Below are 22,194 nucleotides of genomic sequence, written 5' to 3'. Positions count from 1 at the left end.
AGCAGGAGACCCCTGCAAAATGCCTATCTAAGAAACCAAAAGTCTTGGTCCAGAACACACCTTAAATGAAAGGATTTTAAACTGACAAATACAGCCAAATAATGTCACCCTGAATCTTGTAAGTTTTCCCGTAAGTGATTCATCAACTCTGCAAAGCAAGAGCCTGCTTCCACAAAACCAGAATGCCCGTTACAGCCTCAGTAAAACAGTGCCTGCAGTACTCACGCTCACTTCCTTGGGTGCTCAGTGGTGTCTCAAAAGAAACTGAAAAGATAAAGCACTAAAACAAGACTTCAGGCCTGTGAGGTAAAGCCCTTCTTGTTGCGGAGACACAATAAAGACCTTCCCAGTCTGCCACAAGGGCACAACTGAATGGATCCACGCCAGCACAGATCCTCTTGGGAGAAAGGAAAAAGGACAGGCTAGGAAGGGGAAAAGCTGCAGACATTAGAACAGCGTAATCTCCAGGCTCCTTCATATCTACATTCTACCAGGCAGCCCACTCTCAAAAGCAGACAAAGCAGTCAGCCACAGTCACACCTTTAGCCTTGGTTTGAAAGTCTTTACAGAACCGTAGTGAAGGATTTGAGCAAGGCTTTCAGACAGCGAGCTGTCCTATATATCTGCTTTTGAGTCTGACAGATAAAACGAACCTGTATTTGTGCATCTGTTCTCACACTTACTGCAGACAAAAAGGGACATTGAAGGCCGAGATTCATCTGCTTGTTGAAGAAAAAAATAGTTTTGCTCTAAAAATCTAAATTTACTATGTGATCCAAACACAAAACACTCAAAAAAACAAAAAAAGACCCTGATTAAAAAGTTCAACATCTATGACTTGTCTATAAAGAATCTATTTTTACCAGTTATGCTGGGAGACTGAAGTGACATCATTCTCCATTCAGAGTCTTACCCCAGAATACAAGAAGCCTTTTCATTTTAGCTTAGCATTCTGCTAAAGCTAACCTTCAAGCCCACTCATATCAATCTATCTGTTAATAACCTAATATTACAAACTGTATATATATTAGAAACCAAATTAAATGCCTTCATGCAGACATGACCAAGTTTACAGTTGTCAGTTGTATTCAACAAGCAGTAAGATGACAACAGTGACAGGTTAAACACAGGCAGCACATGGAGAGAGATAACATCTTATTAGACCAAGTAACACAGGTATCGCTTGCGTCTCCCTCCTCCTCTGTCCATAAAAAAGCTGGTGTAATAGAAGAATATTACTAATACTTAAAAAAACCACGCTACTTCACATTCTTAGGCCAACACTACTGCTACTGCTATCATAAACTACATGTATTTATGAATGAATTCAAATAAGATTCTGGAGAAACTGCATGAGGAAAATGACACCATTAGACTGACACACAAGCGGACAGGCTTTAGCTTAAATTCAGAAGCCATATGCACACAGTGCAGAGGCCAAATTTTTCACACCCCTTCTATATGACCAGGTAAGCAAAGCTGAAAAAGACACAAAATTAATCTCAGAGAAGAAAAAGCCTCAGAACCCCACAGAAGATGGGGAAGGCTCGTCTCCCAGGCACCCTGCACAAGCACAGGGCTCGCTCCTTGCCCAGAGCTCTATGTATAGTAAAACCAGCTGGCGTTTAATGCCCCTTACATCTTTCTCCCAGTCTCTAGGAAAATGAAAGAACAGAGAATATTCACCAATTACATTAACCAATTTAGAAATATAAAGCAGCAAGGCAATTTGCTATGGCTTTTGCATTAAAAAAAATATTCACTGGATTCCAGGAGAAAAGCACGAGCTGCAGACAGCTAGACAACAGCAATTCCCTGTCCTGTGCCAGATTTGGAGAAGCAGGGGAGCCAAAGCATTTGGACCAGGGCAAGAAAGAAACACATGAAGAAATACAGGACTCTGCTCAGGTGAGCAAACAAAGGAGGTGGGATACAGGAGCCAAAAGGAGAGGCAAAACCTCTGTATAAGAGATTTAATGGTGAAGCGTCAGCAGAAGGAATCAAATGAATCGTGAGACAAGTTCCAGCTCTGAGGACACCTGCACAGCAGCTCCCTCTAATCAGCCAGGAGAAATAATGAAGCAGAGAAGGAAAAAAGACAGCATGTCTTCAGTGCACAGACCAGAATTCAACATGAAATATTCAACCAATAAATTCAACCACTGCACATTAAGGAATAAACACTTCTTTTTGCTCAGTATGAAATGAAAGACAACCTTAGCATGGCTGATTGAATTGCTTCCCTGACTGGGTGCTCTTACTATGTGAACATTATCTGCAGGGGAACACACTCCTCAGCAGGCATTTGCCTGGCTCTGGGAACGAACAATTTAACATCTTTTATTTTCCCAGCGGAACAAGCTGCCTCAGACAAATAAAATGGAATAATGGAAATATTAAGGTCTATGCTTGCAGCGCTCCCACCTCACAAAATGGGCCCAGCAGCCACCATATTTCTGCTCTTCCAGACCACAAAGCTGACTGGGAAAAGCTACTAGACAGTGACTCTTCTGCATTATCTCCCCTCATTTACATCCTACACAAACAAGGCCACAATGACAGGGGAAGACATCCTCTCACTCTGCACTTCTGAATATTTAATTGCTGGAGCATGAAATGACAGCTTCACAGAACAACATTCTAAGGGGGGGGGGGAAAAAAAAAAGTCTACCACCACTTAAAAAGTCAGAAAGGGATAAATTTCTTGCTTTCCTGAGAACAGCCAGTGTTAACAGTGTCCTTCATAAAGGGTCTTCACCCTGTCACAAAGGGCATGGAGCTTTAACAACATGCCATCTCAAGTATATGCCACTGCAAGAGTAAAAGTGGAAGTTATGACAGTAGCAAAGTTGACAGCATCCTCTGCTGGCAGCAGCAATATAAAAGCCTAGAGTTTTGAGGAGTTCACAACTCCCATCAAACACACTTCTCACCTACACTACCAATGTAGACAACTTCCATGACAATGCTCAGAATCATCCCATGTTTTAATCACAATACACACAAAGTGGGAAAAAATTCAGTGAAATATCTGAAGTACCCAGGCAAAATCCCACATTTATAAAAGGAAATGACTCAAGACAAACTAGAAAGGTCATATTCTTCTCTGCTAAAATGGGTTTAATCCAAATTCCTGGGCTTTTGGTCCCCATGCCATCTAAAGAATTCATTACTATACTTCCATTCATCGGAAAGAGACTGCAATAAATTTGTTTGCTGGGATTACACCAGGTATCACTAGAATTCCAAAAGCAGATGCTGGAGAGCAGACTTTAGAACAGGAGAACCGCTCAGAAGGAAATATAGCGGCTTACAGGAGTCCTGCTCTTCTAAGGTTTGGATGTAGTCATCCCTCACTTTGATACAAGAGGCCATGTGCTCTCCTTACAGGAAACTAAGCTTGAACTTAACACAGGTTCACAATCACCAAGTCTTCAAAACAAACCGCAAAAACAAACCACTCCACAAACTTCAGCTGATTTGACAAAGTTGTACAGATTGTGCAAGCAGAAGTAACAGAACACGTCTGGCTCTCTCCTACAGCCCTAGACCAAAGAACTAAGTCCAGCAAAGCCCCTTAGTGGTTCCTGTTTTGTCTCAAGATCTGAAAGCTCTAATAAATTCTTGGCTCTCCATCTGTTCCATGGGAGAAAGATTCTCCTTTTCTTTATTTAACTGGTCTTTTAAATCTGTTTCAGATAGCCTGATGTGTTGGAGGTAGGCTAAAACATCCTTCATTTTCGTAACAGAAATTACAAGACCCATTTGTAGCAATCACTGCTCTAATTATTGATTTAACCTGTTCCTACAGGAAGCCTCAGGTGTCTCTGGTAAACAGTAGCAAGCCACAATGCAGTCTTGTACTGACAACAGACTCAAGCAAGAGGGCAAGGCAGCATGCACACTTACTCAAAATCTTCAAATTCCAGATCATTTCCTTCTACAGACGGGCTTGCGTTCTCTGAAGCGGAAGAAGAGGAGGAGGAAGAGCGGAGGCGGTTTTGTTGGTATCGCATAGAGCGTTGTCGAATACTGTCCCTCCGGGAAAGATACTGGATCATCCTCTGAGCATAATATGCAGCAGGAGACAACCTGAGCAAGGGAGATATACAGTCACTTGTTACACATGTATAGAGTGACAACCAGTCCTATTTTGCCTTTTGAGCTCCAAGTGCCAGGACAGTAACAGCATATCACGAAACTGGCTGTTGGCATTATATCTGTAAGATAGAGTAAATAAAGCAGGCAAGTAGAAGTAGTTTTCTCTTTATATGCTACACTCCCACGTGATTCCACTGTTGTGCAAACAGAAGCGCTACGCAGCACCTACAGACAAAAAGCTCACCCACAGCACAGAGAGGCTTACTTCTCGGGACTCTTTGGAGGCAATAGTTTCATTTATTACCAGTTCACACAACTAACCCCAGCAAGCATCCCTGACAAGAATCAAGCCCACTCCCCATGTGAACTCCACTTGCAATACCAAACGGCAGCAGCATTCCAATAATCATTGAAAAAAAAGGTGATGTTGACCATCAAGCAGAAGAAAAAAAAAATTAATAAAAAAAAGTTAAACAGCTTCATTTAACTACTCTGTAATCCAAACTAGGGATTTCACATAGTGGCAATTTCATCAGATCCACTAGAGGTATGTTAAGAGGAGCAGCTAAAAGCCTCCCATCCCACCTGTAAGGAAAACCTTCCTCTGCAATTAACTCTTAACCCTCTCTTGCATCACTCTGCCTTTGTTTGCACCAGCTATCCTTGACGTGAGACAAAATCCATGCTCTCTTCTCCTACCCCGCATACATATACATCCACAGCTCCTAGCACATGCTTTCTGGGACACAGTTACTCAGTATGAAAGTCCAGACACATCAGATGCTTGAATAGTAATTTCTTCAGTGTTTTTTGGATTAGACTTGAAGTCTAATTTGAGGGGAGGTTCAAACAAACCCCACCCTCAGCCCCCAAGTAATCAGATACTAAGATGCCTATGCCTTTAACTTCTAGTTTCCTCCCTGCTGCTTCCCGTTCCATGCATGCATTTGATTTTGTTCTTTTTTATTCAAGTTACCAGACTGGTACTTCCCAGGGTCATGACAATACAATCTCATTTCCTGCAAAGGCACCGTGGGCAAGAGACCAATAACGGAGAGAGCAGCCTGAATTTTTAATCTACAAATGAAAGTGTGAACACCTTTAAACAAAGAAAAACAAAACAAAAAAATCTCAAATGAACAGTGAATCTCAGGGAATAGTCTAGAGACGAAAACATACTCATTTGTAGTCACAAAGAGAGGTGGCCAGTGTGCCTTACAGGAATGCTACCCATCTTCAGAACAGAGTTTCAAGCTAAATTCATTTTACAGAGGACCTCGCTGTCAGCCATGAAGACTTTAAGGATATGTTTAACTTTATAGTGACCAATACCACACAGTTTCAGTGTTACATGACAACCAGCAACAAAAATGCAACTCCACAATCACCTCTGATAATATGACTGTTAGAAGACTTTACTTTTCATCCCTTCCACAGCTGTGCTGATTCTGTGAGAATGTACTAGGAATAAGACTTGCTATATGGCTAACTTTCACATCAAGAGCAGCATAAGCAGCAAACAATCAGACTAGGTCTCAAAGTGCTCTGCTGCTATCCCTAAAGCCATATTTCAGTGGAAAACTACATTTAATAGTATTTCTAGAGACTGCTCTCTAGAGCAGCATGAAAGAAAAATGTACCAATTCTTCAAGGTACAGATTGTATTAATGTCATTTTGGCTGCAGACACCTGTCGAGGGCATTCAGTCTTCCATTCTGCCACACATTCAGGACATGCAAGTGAAAGAGAAGGTGGCAAGAAAGAAAGAATTAGAGGTGTCCTGGTTTCGGCTGAAGTAAGAGTTAATTTTCATCTTAGCTGGTGCAGTGCTGTGTTTTGGATTTGCTGTGAGAATGCTGCTGGCACACTGCTGGGTTTGGTTGTTGCTGGGTGATGTTTATACTAAGTCAGGGGCTATTTCAATTTCTCAGGCCCTGCCAGCGAGGGGCTGGGAGGGGCACAAGAAATTGGGAAGGGACACGGCCAGGACAGCTGACCCCGACAGACCCAAGGGATATTCCATACTACAGAACATCATGCTGAATATATGAAGCTGGGGGAAGGAGGAGGAAGGGGGGCATCTGCAGCAATGGCATATCTTCCCATTAGGCGTGCTGGAGCCCCGCTGCCCGGGCAAAGGCTGAACACATGCCTGCCGATGGGGAGTGGGGAATGAATCCCTTGTTTTGCTTTGCTTCCGTGCGCTGCTTTTGCTTTACTTATTAAACTGTCTTTATCTCAACCCATGAGTTTTCTCACTTTTACTCTTCTGATTCTCTCCCCAGGCCCAATGCGGGGGGAGTGAGCGAGCAGCTGCGTGGGGCTGAGTTGCTGCTTGGGGTTAAACCATGACAAGAAGTCATGCAGATTGAAAGAGAGAGCATCTTCCCCAAGGTGAGCTCCCTGTACCCTACCAAGCTGCCGTCACGATAAAGAGGCAAGTTTAGCAGAACAGGCTACAGGCTCAGGGGTCTAAAAACTTAGTCAATAAGCAGCAAAAGGCTAAGGGGAACCACACACACAGTTTGTTTTGGATTCCTCCTGGATCTTTTATGCACTGTTTGATGAGTTAAAGCTGTTCACGCTTATATAACATAGGAGGCTTTGCTGTACAAACACAGCACTTCTCTCTACTTCCCTGAAGACTTAATAGCCCAAGTATAAAAAAGCAAGGCATTACAGCAGTGCACTCATAAATGAGGAGCTGTTCTCTTCTTTGGCCTTTTTCATAAGCCAAAGCCTCCGTGTATGCCTAAAAATAAATTTATGGCGTAATATGTGCACACAGATAAAGAAAGGAACATGGAAACAAGGCAACACTAGAAAGCATGAACAGTGGGCTCAGCAGTCCAGCAGTGTAATCACTGTAACTTTTTTTTTGCCAATATCACACCAAGGGAGAGTTTTACAGAAGGATGTGAAGAATGAGGTTTGCAGACATTAATTCTTCTCAAATTATGCAGAAGAACAAGAAAGAGTAGGCAATAAAGACTGGCCATAACAGATGACAAGATGCCAGGTTCACCTTCCTGACAGCATATGGTATGTAGAATGGATAGACTGTGAAAAAAACCTTCCAAAGACAAGACAAGAAGCTTAAGTCTGATACACAGAGAAAAGGGTGTGAGGGATAAAATACAAAAGGGCTAGGGGAGAAGTATTTAAAGCAACAGGCTAAAGAATTAGTATTTCCAGATGAGCGTGTGCAGGGCAAAAAAAGAAAATAATTGTATTTGCAGGCTGTATCTGTCTTCGGAACACAGTTTTGACACAAACCAGAACCAGAGCTGAGAACCAGCGTAAGAGACTTAGCTGTCCTGGAGGGAAGAGCAGGCTGCAAAGCAGCATCAGAAACACTGGTTAACACTGAGCACACCTCTTCATTCAGCTATTGAACACAACTCTAAAAATCAGCCCCTGACCAAATTAGTCAGCCAGCTGGCTGAACACACACCAGTCACACACAGCAGGTTGCCTAGAGTGCTTATTTCCCACCTGTTCTTCTGACAAAGCAGTGGCAAAACACAAATAGAGGCTATCCAGTAATTTTGAAACAAAGTTTGCACCCACAGGACAGTAGGCTCTATGTAACACCACCACAAGAGCTACACTAACCTAGTCCCTGAGGTGACTGGACCCCATTTACTGGAGCAGATAGTTCAGAGGAGGAGAGCCCGTGCTGCCACACGCGACTGCCACAGAAGGTGGCACTGAGTGGGAGAAATGCTGCAGTGCAAAAACCAGAACCAAACAGCTTCTGCCTCATCCAACAACCACGTCGTCATGAGGCAGTGCATTCTCTAGGCATCCAGTGCTGCTGGTTGGCCAGTGAGAAGTAGAACTGAGGGAAATAAATGTTTTGCTAGCACTAGTAAAGTTAAAGTATCTTGCTCTATATGGCATCACGAGTACTGAAGAGCAAGCTACTACACAGCATTGTCCTCAGCTAGATACCCAAACCAGCTGGCCTTATTTATGGACAACATGAAAATCTTTACGTAAAGGCTGCTTCTCTTCACCCTCCCCCATTTTACTAACTTCTAAGTAAATAAAAAAAAAAAAAAAACAACATAAAAACAAGAACATCAATTGGAGAATGTTTAGTTCCAGTTCCCAAGACAGCCACAAGAACCGGTACATCTGCATCCAAGAGCACTATACTGCTGCACAGACCCCCAAGTTTCCTAACACTTCAGAAGAACTGACACCACTCACCAACCCTGCCTTGATGCCGACGGCCAGGACATTTACTGACATTATTACAGCTCACACCCCTAAACAGCAGACAGATTTTAAAGGGGTTACCCGATTGGTTCCATTGATTTCCTTGGTGGTACCTATGGTGGCATACATACTACCAATCCTTGAGCTGAAGGCAATGCTGGTAGCAGACACCAACTTTTTTGGTTGCTTCAATTCCACTTAAGCCTTCAACTCACAGGCAACGTTCAGCCTGAAGGTCTCTTTACCAGTAACTTTCTAGCAGCTTAGGTTTGGGTTTTTTTCTGGAGACGTACCTACCAAACACCCTTGTGATGCTTTCTATATGCAGTCTAGGAGCATCTTTGAGTATTTCCATTTAAAAAAATAATTTTTTATATATATTTATTGGTGTTCTTTGTTGACAGCTTTATTTGATTCCTCTGCAGTTGTTTTCTGAGCTTAGTACACAGCAAACTGTGGAGAATGACAGAACCGCCACGCTGACCTTAGAGAAGTTCAGCAAGGCCACTGACAAAGACTGCTGCACTCTACATCAGAATACCAATTCTAAATCTGGGGGAACTTCAAAAAATATTCTTCCTGCCTCACTCCTGACCTAGGTTATTCAAATATAGCACCATTACAGACAAAACTAACACACACATACCATCTCTCAAAAATAAAACTCTTCAGATCATGTAGTTAGGAAAAAAGAGAAAAAAAAGACTGCATTGGATACAGCCTCGACTTAAGGAAGCAAATGTATTTTTACTATATATGTAAACACACATACCCAGACCTATGCAGAGGTATGTTTATTTTACCTGTTTCACTTTTCCACGTTGTTATTTTAGAATATCTGCAAGTGATACTTTTTGTTACAAACTTACAATGCTACAAAAACAACTAAAAATGCAATAACACTCCTTTTCATCACATCCCCAGTTTCTAACAAGTTAAAGGGACAGTTTAAAAGATCCTACTTGCCTAGCACACCAGTAAGGTTTATGGAGGAATGCTCTAACCTTGCCCCACTCAAACTTCTAGCTTATTCTGATTCAGTATCTAAGAGGCGATGATGCCTGGATGTATTTAAAAGACATGTAGATGTGGCACTTAGGAACACAGTTTAGAGCTGGGCTTCACAGTGCCAGGTTAACGGTTGGACTCCATGTTCTTAAAGGTCTTGTCCAACCTAAACAATTCTATGCTCTGAAAAGGGCAGTGACACTTACAGGAACTAATCAGCCTTCTTAAAAGAGGTTTCAACACTGGATTTTTATTCCAAAGCTGCTTAAAAACTCAAACTACTACAGCTGCTACGGCAACCTAAACACATTTGAACTGTCACATGAAGATCATCGTATCAGCTCAAAATGGCTTCAAGTAGACAAATATTTTTGACAACGCTCCTTATGCTAGGAAATGACTCGGGCATTGATCCCTTTTCATACATTTTATTGAGTTTCGTCATAGCACAGATGTGACAGAATTAAAAGGAGGAATTCATTAACCCAGGCAGGCCGCCTCCTTTTCTTTCTGAAAGGCAGCTCCCAGAGCCAGAGTCAGTTCTCACTGCTCAGTAAATCTGACTGCTTTGGATTACAAATTCCAGAAATAAGGAATGACGTACTTCCAGCCATTTAGCAACTTGTGGCATTCATAAGTTGACCTTCAGGTAGTAATACCTTTTAATTAACATTTGTAAAATATCATTTTCATCTTTCCAGGTAAATCAATCCCTTTACCTGTCATTTAATCAATTGCCATTTAGAAAGCTTTTACATTTATCAGCATCATTCTGACATGCAGTTGCCCAGACCTTCTGCCGTCACCTGGGTTAGTTTCCCAATGACCTTACATAAAAGCAACACACTCCATCTTACTTTCAACTTGCTACAAACAGTTTTATTTACATCACTCCTGAGCCTTTGAATTATCTTTACAAAGCAACTGTCTTTGCAATACACGGAAAAAAACCCTAACATAAGATTTCACCTCTGCAACGCTTTATCTACAGAGATAGTTAGCAAGGAGTTATTTACCAGCATAATTGTACCATCTGGCCAGTTTGCAACATAGTCTTTTATTTCAGAACTTGTACTTAGAACATCATCTGTCCAAAAATGCAGATTTTGTGGTTAAAGACGTAAAAAAGAAGGAGATTTAAAGAAATCCCACAAACACAACAACAAACCTCCTCCAGCAACTTAAATATTTAATTTTCATATTCTGGTATTCATACTTCAGTACTGGTATTCCTCTACTCTCCTTTATGATAAATCCTAGTAGCCTTCAATTCATGCAGCTATGCCAGAGTTCCCTACGAGGCTGAATCAGATATATATTACGCTTACTGAATTTTCTTCATTCATAGCTTTGTTAAATCCATCTAAAGAAAGCTTATTTGTCACAATTTATTCTTTGAAAGCTTTCAAAGCTGCTTGCTGTTCACGATTCTATCATTTCTTCTGACAGAGTCTGTGGGTCACATTATCCCATCTGTTGCTTTCTTAATACACTAAGTAGAAACTGCAAAGATCACTCCTTTCCATTTTTGATAACTGCCATGTTTGCTTTTCCTAGTCCTCTGAAACACTCCCACCTCTTCTGAAGATTAAGCAGCACTACAGGTGTTTCTATGCCTAACGTCAATGATTCATGACTCTTCAGAAATAACTGTCAGTATTTTGTTCTTAGTTAAGTATACATAACATCCTGGTTACACGCTTTCTCATACAGATACACTTAAGGAAACACTGCGTTCTTTCAAGCACATTGTCTGCTCACACCAGCTCCTAACTGCCTTTACTGCATTCTCCCTTATTCCCCAGTTCCCTGGTTTTTCTTCAGTTTTCTTCAAAAGAGATTTTAAATACTGATACAATCTCATTTACTGTTGGACCTGCTTGCCACCTAGTGTTCTCCATCCCAAATGCTTTCAGGAATCCTTATGTGCTTACCATAAGAGCAATTTCTTTCTTTTTTCCTCATTCTCCCCCAGACTTAACAGCATCTTCTCATTTGATTTGCACCCTGCCCCCTGGCAAGGCATTGAGGAGGAGATGGGCCCAATATTAAAAGCATCCCAAGGGATTCAGTGAGTTATATCGAAGTCGTGCTTTTGTCCATGAAACTTAAATGCCTTTAGATTGCATTTAGCTCTTACCTGGCTGGATCTGGGTAGATGGGATGTTCCCGGGACCCTGCTCCATCATAGCGGGATAATGAAATGAGGGAAGACTCCAGTAACCTCCTAGAAAGTAAAAACAAGTGACAAGGTCAAAGACCATTCAGGAACAACCCCCCTGTTTATGCCCTACTTTCTGAAGTCTCTTAAGGCTATTTCTATCATCAGTGCTGAGAATTCTGCAACACACTGAATCACTCACTGACGGCATAAGTGTTTTCACCACACAGCTATTCAAAGTGTAATATTCTCACTGCACAGGAGAAAGAACACCTCAAGAAAGAGGAGCAGTCCCAAACCTGCTTCCAAGTTTCAAGAGAAAGATGCAGATGATACTCGTCCTTTGAAGACAAGCCATCCCAATTTGTCAGGTCCATAAACACTAATGCTGCATTGGCCATTTGTCAAAATCTTACATACTCAAAGGTGGCTAGGCAGGGAATGGGCCAAGGAGCATGGGACAAAGAACACATCTCAGCCCATGGACCTTAATGGCACTGCTGGTGCTTATTCACAGTATGATATTCAGTCTTAGTCTCAAGGCTCAGAAAGAAAGGTTTTCAGCTAAAAAAGAAAAAAAAAAAGTTCATCTCCTCTGTAGCTTGATCAGCCACAGGGAGAAATACCAAATAGTCACACAAGAAGTAAATGTATGCAAATGCAGCCAGACAGCTTGAATATGCGAGAAGTGAGTCTGAGTCATGAAGGCAGCAGAATCAAAAGTATATAGCAGGAACATGTTCTCCACCCTGGCTTCTACATGCACCCCTAACTAGCTTCACGTCATAAAGCAGAGGATGGAATTGTTTCAAGACTGACTCATTCAAGCCTGTTGCAGCCATTAGGTTAACACAAGAGAAATGATTTGGGGTGGGTATGGAGAGGGGAAAAAATCAACTGCCAAAGTTTATAAGGCTGCTGAGTTCCCTTTCAAGTCTTTTTGCTTTGGAACTCCTGCTAAATTTTGTTTTCTGGTCTTTCTTACCTCTAATGAAAACTGTTGTGGTTTGAAAGTCAGGCATCCAACACCACATCTGTTCTATTCACCCCCACACACAATTGGTGAGGAAGATTTGAACCCATCAGCCTCAGGCCCACACTCCTAATCTGCAGTTAGCACTTGCAAGGCAGGACAGCAAGCATCAACACAGGAAGCAGGAAGAAGGACCAGATATAATCCACACTCAGCTCCCTATTTCTAGCTAGCTAAAGACAGTAGAAATGCAAATGAGACATGTTCTTTTCCAGCAGCAACCCCCCATCAGGATCTCAAGACAAATTTTCAGTGCCTTCCAGTAATCAAAAGGAGATATTTTTTGTTACTTCAATTTTGTGTTATAAATCTAGACTACCGAAAACAGCAAGAGATCGCTCCGGTTACTTGGAAAGGCATGTGCCATCTTGAGAGACTCCATACTGGCCGCAAAAGCACTGGGACTCCACAGAAGGCATGAAATCCTGTCCCCTCTGGCACAAAGTTGCTTGGCAACCATTTGTCTTATTCAAGAAGAGTTATAAGTCTCTGAGACTTTGAGATGAATTAATTCCCCAGGTTATTGAGTCAAAAGCTCTAACCTTCAACACTGCTAGATATTAGGAATCCCTTGGCTCCCCAGAAAGGTACCATACTTCAATCTTGCTTTACCAAACCCTCTCTCGTGCTCCAAATACATAAATCAATATATGCAAAAGCAGCTAATCCACAACAAACAGTGCAACAGCTTTACGAGGTATACCCTGAAGTCCTACACCTATAAGGGATACCTACCACCTGCATCATATATAAACTGGTTTTATTCCTTCTAGAGGGAAAGGTAGGCAGAATAAAGCTAGCAGAAGGAATATGCTACCTATTACAACAGCTCACCCCTTTCTAAACCACTGGCTCAGGGACTGGGTTACTGCCACCGCAACACCAACATGCTTTTTAGAAGTCTGCTCTTCCGAGCTGCTTCTGCAGAGCCCTGCAAAGCCAGCAGTTTGCAAGCGGCCTGGATGTGCTGAGGCTACCAACCTACTGGACCATCCTGCCTAACCACTGAGCTTAATGGGAGAGAAAGAAGTTCCCACAGCACACAGACCCTGGCAAAGCCACAACGCTAGAAAGAGCTGCTGCCTCCTTACAGATGTGAGCAACCTACACACCACAAGTGGCAAGTTTGATGCCATTTCCCTGCAATGCCTACGGTGTCCTGATAATGTGCACACACAAATAATCATCAAACTCATCATCCTTGTCAAAAATCTTGCTGCCTATACGATACACATGCCACCCTCTTTCCCAGCCTTTCAGGGTCTATCCACTAAGCAACACAGCAAAATCAGAGCCACAAGGGAAGGTGACCAGTACACGCTGCATGGCTCAGCCAGGCTCTGGTAGAAAGGAATCTCCAGGTATTCTCCAGCTATATTTCTCTCCTCAACTTTGCAAAGGCTGGCAATTGCACAAGAGCAGCATTGACTTAAGAGGGATCACCTTCAGAAAGCTGGCAGCAGCTGCACTGGAGAAAAATCAAAATATATACCAACCAGAGGACACCAGAAGGGTGCGGAGGCAGGAGCAGGGACACATCACAGTAACTTGGCGCGGGTCTGCCAGCAGTCCGTCTGCTTGGCTTGGGAACAGCACTTTGGGGAATCTATAGTTCTCACCACCCCATCTGATCCTTGAAACAAATACTGGAAGAGCCTTGCTCTACCAGGTACCTGGCACCTCAGATGAGAACTGATAACATGTTACTGTAGTAAAATACAAACCAAGAGCTACCTGAGCCTCAGGGCCCTCTGATTTTACCTAAACAGCCTGCAACTCCACCCTGTGAAGCAACAGGAGCTGCTGTTTGAGGAGCATGTCCTTCACCAGACGGGCTCCCCAGGAAGACAAGCAGTTATGGGGTTGTGGGGACCAGGATGACAAACACATTCTGTTTAAGAGGACCCTCTCCAAGGCTGCGCTGCCCGAGCAGAACAGTCTCAGCTAAAACGGCCTTCCCAGGAGAGCCTGCCAAGACCAGACTCGGCCCCTGCACTACTTCCCATCAAGGCACACAAGCCACATACTAGGGCCACATTCAGATCAGGTGGACAAAGACAATTCAATTAACAGTAACTGCTAAAAGCTATAGCTGATTTTAAGCCTGCCTGGTAGCTCTTAATTGTCCTACAACTGTGTCCTCTGAGATCAGAGAGCAACAAACAGGTAGATATAAATACATATAATAGGCAAAAAAACCAAAACAAGGCAACAGGCAATCTCATGAGATCTAGATGGACCAACTCTGTGGTTAATGCTCCAGAGAACAGCAATACTTGTACTGAAAACAGTACAACTGAATACAAATAAAACCTATTATTTAACTAACTCATTCTAGACTGAGCCCTTGAGGCCCAAGTTAGAGATCTGAACACATTTGCTACTGACAAATGGGTTCAATAATAGATACACTGTTATAATCATCAATAAAGTGTCCCATCTGTGACACTGGAAATGTAACCTACTGTCCCCCAGGAAGATGCAGATACATGTTTTTAAAGTCAGTCATGCTGCACTAGATCAAGTCTTAGGTGCCACATTCGTAGCTTTTGCCACCTGAAGTCCCAGAAGTGACACAGACTATTTGTTTTCAGCAAGCCCAAAGCGTAAGGTAGCCCAACACCCTACCACGGTAAACGCTGAGGCTGAGAACAATTCTCTTAGGGAAGATAAACATAATCCACTGACGAATAGAAGCAGCTCTGTTAAAGGGAACTGCTAGCCACTAAACATCTATGTTTCCAACAGAAGCATGCAAATAGAGAACAGAAACACGTATCGCTTGCACCTCCTTTTGAAACATTTCAGTAGGGTGTTTGACTCCTGAATCCTTTCTGCAGCTTACAGCACCCTCTTCCTCTCACATCCCCCCCCATTTTTGTTACCCAGATATGTAACAGGCTAACACTAGGCTCTGTGGAAGCAATTGCTCCACCATCTCTGTCTAGACAATATGAAATTGTCACAAATGACATCTGAAGTACAATTAGCAGAGAAACTGCAATTTCCACTCTCCTCCCCCGCTCACCAGGAAAAATTAAAAAAAAATAAAATATAATAATCACACATTATCATCCTCCAGGTTGTCAGTCAATGCCGCATGATGATTAATTCTGCTCACCCTGAGAGATGCTTCTGGCCCAGCTTGCTAAAATAGGAGGAGGGGGATTGTACTTTTTCGTTGGTTTATTTTTTTTATTAAAACTACTGCAAGCAAGAAGATAAAAATTGCCTCTGTTCAGCAGCACAGAGATCTCAGCAGATTCCTCTCCCAGACTCCAGTAGCTATGGAACTGCCGCTCTACACTCAGCCTGGTACCTCAGGTCTGAAAACAGCAGCAATCACTAGCGATGGGGGAAAGGAAGCAAGGTCCAAGTTACAGGACACCTTTAGACAAGGGAGAGAGAAAGAGAGTGCACGCACGCAAAACACTACAAGCAGAAAAGGGAAATTTCTCAGAAATGAAGCAGCTGAATGCCAGAAGCTGCAGCCTGAGGGGGAAAGAACCCATGAAGCAGCCTCCTCACAGCACATCAGCCATTGGACTATACTCACACTCTCCCCACGGGGGTGAGGATCACCACCAAAGCCTCTTGGGACCGAGTGATTCATCTCAACAGGCTTTGAGAAGGCATTAAATGCAGCAAATTTAACTTCTCAGTTTCTAAGGATATGCAGTTCCTACACCACATCTTAAATTTGCTGTCACAGCACGCACATTACTGAGTAGCACTGCTCCACGTGACACCGAGGGAAGGGCTTGCTTTCCTTAAAACCAAAAGGGTGTTCAGTCAGCAGCCATCCTCCTAAGCTGCTGCTGCACACCAGCCACCAGAGCAAACTAGTAAAATGAAGCACTCTTAAGGACAGCAAGCACATGTACCCTTTCCATAGTCTCAGCCTTCAGCTATGAAAACAGCTTAAGACAGAGCAATTCTTAGTTATCCTTCAAAGCACAAGTTATATCGACAAATTTGGCAGCTTCCAAGCTTCCTCCTCTGGTTTTCCATCTTCCCTGGAAAGGTTTTTATATTCCATATTGCCCATGTGGAGGTGAAATTACCACACTGCTTCATATACGTTGTTTTTCCAGCCCCCCAGTTTACAGCCAGCACTCAGTTCTCCCGAGCGCTCCTGGGGTTCCTCATATGAACGTAATGAACAGCAACAGTTTAAAACCAAATTCCTTTCAGTCATCGTCCTCTTACAGCAAGGCAACGTTTAACTTAAAAATAAGAAGAAAGCCAAAACTTAAAGACAGCTGATTTTTTTTCCAGTTGCCCAGTAACCCTGCTACCCTCTCTCAAATCCGAGGCTCAATTATTAACTGTTAACAAACCCAATTAATTCTTGGAGATCAATTAAAGCCTTGACAGAACACTGGAAAACTATTCTAAACAAAAATCTCAACGAACACAATCCACTGGCTGTAGGGTTGGGGTTTTTTTCCTTCCCTTTTCTCAGAAGAATAGGGAAAAAATTATTTCAACATGTCTGTATTGTGTTGCCTACTTTCTAAGAGCAAATTGAAGTCACGTAAGCAGAAACCATCAAGCATTTTGTTCCATAGCTTCATTTTCCATAAAAGTTTTGTGGTTCTTGTCAAACAGAAACACACTATTGCTATCACCAGTTTCACATTCAAGCTTAAAATAAAAAAAGCAATCAGTATGCAGTTCTAAAGATTGCCTGAAAAAATGATTTCTAAAATTAAGTCCTTAACATAATCTGCTCTGATACCTCTAAGCTAACATTTCTAGACTGTTTCAGCTTTCACATGGTTAGACATATTTAGCCTGGCATCAAGACCGAATTAAGACAGGTCAGAAGCAGGTGATCAGAAAAGAAGAAACAGTCAAACAAAATAGTGAAACTTTCCTTAAGACAGTTGCGATCATCTACAAGAGATAAATACCCTGATGATTTAACTACTGATGAAAGCACCCACTTGTGCAGTTCTCCGAGTTAGCTCCTCCATCCCCTTGTTCGTATCTTTGCCATACAACTTACCCTCAGTGAGGAACGAGGGCGGGTAGGCTGCCTTTCCTACGAGTATCCAGGCCCTGTTAGGCATTCTTGTCATCACTTTTTTTCTTTTTTAAAAACTTATTCCACATAATGAACACCTTTTGCAAGAAAATTTCTGTTCTTTAGGGAAAGCAATAACAGCAAAGATGAGATACATGATCATAGATACGTGCCAAATACAGCCTTTGTAGAACACTTTGGCCAGCTTGAGAAAGAACTTGCACTAACTGAAGAGCAATCGGTGACAGAGAAGACATCCTTCACAGCTGGAGATATGAAGCTGTCAGAGAAGCAGGTTTGATACAGGACAGAAGTTATCACAAAGAACATTTTCCCCCCTTCACTGAATCTGGGCAAGAATCACCTAGAAAACTAGCTGTAAGGATTTCTCAGTCAGCAAACAGACAGCACATCAGGTCTTCAGCCAGGATGGGAAGTACATTTGGGAAGGAGTGCAGGGAAAAGGATCACAATTACACAAAGAACTGCAAGTAAGAGTTCCAACAGCAGAAACAAGCATTGGGAATTGTCTTCTCCTAATCACGCAGCAGGGAGCCAGTTTCAAGAAGAACATGGTTAACCCTTTAAAGTTTACCTACTTCAGTTCAACTAGAAAGTAGTATCACATGACTAATTATGCTATTAATGCACCTCTGCTCTTGGACTAGGAACTTCAACCTCCATTTACCACCTGATGCCACAAGAGCTACACATCACCTTTGAAGCTCAACACAGAGGAGGTCAGTGGTTCTGAGGAAAGTGACAAATTATTTAGTTTTTTTTAAGTTGACCCAAGGTCACACGCTTAATCTATTACCTCACGTGCTGACACAGGCCATGCAAGGAGATGAGCGAGCATTATGCAGAGGTCCTCATCCTACAGCACCAGGGAATGACTAATGCCTTATTTCAGCAGGTGAGAGGAAGCATACATCCATGATAGACATTAAAAAAGGTCAAGAGCAGCTCTGGCAGCATTGATTACTTTGGCAGTAACTCCAACATGAAAAGAACAATCAAAGATCTTGCACTTTCATTTTGCAGGGGCAAAACTTGAGGGGCAGGGAGAGAAGGAGAAATTTATATCAGCTCAAGATACTGCATGTCCTATTTTGCTCTACAGTGGCAGTTTTATACCAGTGCTCAGAATGGGACAGGCACCACAGGCAGGCTGAAAACTGACATCACATTCCTCCACCTAGGAGGAATCGCATGCACCCTTAACGGCATACAATTATATCAGAAATTCAGCTAGAGGGAATTGGTTCCTAGTCATCATGGTTATAATAAGCAAATTGAAACCATGGCCAAAACAGAGCCACCACACTGCACTCCCTCAGCCTGCAGACAGCTTTAGTCTTTTGAGGCCTCTTCTACCTACCTTCATATGTATAAGGTCTGCTTCAAATTCTCCTTGTTCCGGGAGTTCCCAGCTCCACAGATTGTGTGGACAGCAGAAATCTCTGCTTACCCACGCACGCAGATCTGCGTCAGCTTCTGGGATAATTACATAGGGCTCCTGCTTCTCCATAGGGAATTGAAGAGGAGGTGTCTTTCCTGAGGGGGCAGAAGCCGTACAGTTATCTCCATAGGCTTCTAAGGCTCTGAAAACAGAGGTCTCACCACACATCAATCACTTTATTTAAAATGCTCTTGTTCAGGCTGGAGTAACGAAGAGTCAGGTCAGCAGATGACTGGCAGGGTAGTTCAGCCACTTACCCCAGCCGTCCTACATCAGGAAGCCAGGGGAAGGATCTGATACTAATGCATTTCAAGCCGAAAAATGAGTCAGTTTCCTGGCAGATAATGAACCCTGTTTATTCACAGCCTTCAGTTCCAGCAGGTGCTTTCTCAAGAAGAGCAAGGGAGGGGGGTCAGTTACATCACCACACAAACAGCCATTTGGCTCAATCAGTTAAATATGTATGTGGAAAGTGTTTAAAATGCATGTTAGCTATTCAACAGACCAGAACAGCTCAACTGGAGAAATCTATAGAGTCATCACTGTTTTGGTTACAGTTGTATTACTGAGTCAGATCACAGGTCCCTCCCTCTCCTCTTGCTCCAGGCCCAGAGGAGATGCATGCTACTGCAAGTTCTCCAGCCCAGATTCCATAATAAGGAGTGAATAATTGGATGAGGGCACTTTGTCCCCAGGCACACCATGCTGCGTGCTTTTATGAAGAGCGTGAAGAATGAGCGCACGCACGCAATATATGTAAGTGACTGCACATCTAATGATTAAGGCTTGTATTAGCATAAAAAAAGAAGCACGCTCTACTGCCGAAATCTCCAGCTCCTCCCCACATCCAGGAAAGCTGAAGAGCTTTTAGCTGAGCAAGCAGTCCCGAAATAGAAGGTCTGAGGGCCTGCCCATCATTTGTTTCTCAGCAAAAGGAAAAACAAAACCAAACCAAAACTTTAACTTTACTTATCTGCAGACAGACAACAAGCTCTATGAATCACAGGTAGATAGTTTAAACATATCAAAGACCACCATTAATCATAAACTGAGCATCACCCCCTAGACAGAATACTACAAGTACATGAACTCAATGCATGGAAGTAATAAATGTGAAAAGGAGCAACTGTTCCAGGTCAAGGCAGCTTGTCTGGACATGTTGCCCTGCAGCAGCTGGGTCGGGAAGCCGCAGGGAAGCCACCTGCGGACAGCACAGGAGATGGCCAGCCTAACAAAGGAGGGCTTTCAAGCAAGGAAAGCTATTCACGCGTCTTCCCTGTCTGTAGGAAAGGTGTGAACTGATACGTTTCATGGTATCCTCAAATAACTATCTGTTTGAAGCCAGCTGTCTTTCAACTATGTTTACTTAAGATCTTTGTTGTATGGTCATCTCATACAAGCCTGCCTCCAAAAAAACTCCAAGATGAAAAACAGACAAGCAAACAAAAAAAAAAAATCCCAAAAACTGAAACAGCCCACCCAACTCTAGAGCAGAAGCAAAAAAGTAAGCCAGTTTGGAAGCATGTACCTCTTCCACCCTCATTAATGTCACTGGAATCCAGTTTCCACAAGTTCCCTTGCTGCCATGCTGGAGCAGGTGAACACAAAGTCCCAGAACAGTTCCACAGACAGACACACCTGTAGGGAAACAGCTCTCTCTTTCCTGGAGACTGCAGAGAAACAAAGTTTACCTGATTCTTTTATAGGTGAACTCCTCATTACTAGGCCTGGACTACCAAAAAAAAAAAAAAAAAAAAAAAAAAAGAGGAGGGAGAAGGGCCATGGTCTGACTGGGGAACCACCATGATGGTATTTGAGAAAGCAGTTAGTTCTATACCTGCTTAATTTGCAAGTCAAGCTGCTCCAAAAGTAACATGGGAAAAAGAATCTCATTTTGTGTGCTACAGTCATTGCTCTACATTTAAATTCAGGCCAAGAAAAAGAAAAGGCAGCTTAATCCTTTCTGGAAGTTTGGCAAAGGCTGCACACGCTCAGCTTTCCCAAGTACTTGGGGAAGCTCGGCAACAGGGAGTGACCTCTATTAGTCACTGCAAGAAGGAAAGCACAAGGCATAATTTTTTCCCCCACCATCTCTCAGTAAGGAAGTAAAAGGGCTCTAGCAACCTTATATTATTCTTAAATCAGGAAACCAGCAAAGGCAGAGGGAGGAAAATTTGTGCAAGAGAACAGGCACCTCTTTCACTTGTTCTACATAACAACTATCAGCAAATTCAAAAGCTCAAACTTCTACCACACCAGTAAAAATGTCTTTCCTGCCCACACAGAGGCAGCAGGCTCCATCTGGAAAAACCCCACAAAGCTGGAAGGGTGGCAGCAATAACCTCAGAGCTCACGTAGACTCAACTGACCACTTAGGCATCACGGCAGCCTCTCCTACAGTTCAGGACGTGGTTAAATTCTCATCATAAAACTAATTTGTATTTCCCATTTTTAGAAAAGGCCAAACAATACTTGTCGTTTGTCCACAGCCCGCACATCTCACCCATAAAAATAGCTAATCATCATGTCTAAATGTTCAGGTCACCTTCCCATTATCACTTCACATTATGTTTGGCACTGACAAATTAGGTCTTTGTTCATTTCTATACAGCCAGGCTAACAATTCCAGAAATCATTCCACCACCCCACGATGTTGGCCTTCTCCCCTCAAGTACCTCTTTCCCAACCACAAATCCAAACCTCTTGTCTCTGCTTGCAAAGCCCTTCGTAACTTCTATTTTAGTTCCTCACTAACTACTGAGGTAATATTTACCTCTATCACCATCAACTTTCAAGAATTGTAGCAAGCATCTTTGCGATTATTTCTTACTAAGCCTGAAAACAGCACAGCATAAATTGTTCCAAAACTCTCACGTTACAGACAGAGGCTACAGAGGTTTGCCAGAGAAATCCTTCTTCCCACGGCACAGGTAAGGCCTACACACCGTAAGTTTAAACAAAATGGTGAGCCCAAACTACAAATGCCAGGACACAGACTAGCAAGGTTTCCGTAAGTAATGGGCCTGAACGTAACAGGGTGGGCAGAGAGGAAATGTGGTGGGTCCATTCAGACATGGCACAGGCCGCGTTCCCACTGACGTGCACCCCGAACAGCCGGCCGTGCTGCCCCTCTCTTCTCCACACCAAAGAGCTGTGCCCTCCTCCTGCCCAAGTCC

At 42.9% G+C, this 22,194-nt stretch overlaps 1 protein-coding gene across 7 annotated transcripts in view; it reads right to left on the bottom strand.

Moving 5' to 3' along the window:
- The window catches only part of AMBRA1 (autophagy and beclin 1 regulator 1), a 135,555-nt gene that overhangs the window by 90,254 nt on the left and 23,107 nt on the right, over positions 1–22,194 (bottom strand). For all 7 annotated transcript variants that reach the window (XM_040600285.1, XM_040600282.1, XM_040600287.1 and 4 more), the window contains 2 exons: positions 11,474–11,560; positions 3,910–4,092 (listed from right to left, as the gene is read on the bottom strand). In XM_040600285.1, coding sequence (XP_040456219.1) covers positions 3,910–4,092; positions 11,474–11,560 — 270 coding nt within the window. The remainder of the gene's footprint in view (positions 1–3,909; positions 4,093–11,473; positions 11,561–22,194) is intronic.

Source organism: Falco naumanni, chromosome 7, assembly GCF_017639655.2.
Source record: "Falco naumanni isolate bFalNau1 chromosome 7, bFalNau1.pat, whole genome shotgun sequence".
Classification (NCBI taxonomy): domain Eukaryota; kingdom Metazoa; phylum Chordata; class Aves; order Falconiformes; family Falconidae; genus Falco; species Falco naumanni.
This window is presented reverse-complemented; position numbering and strand designations above follow the sequence as displayed.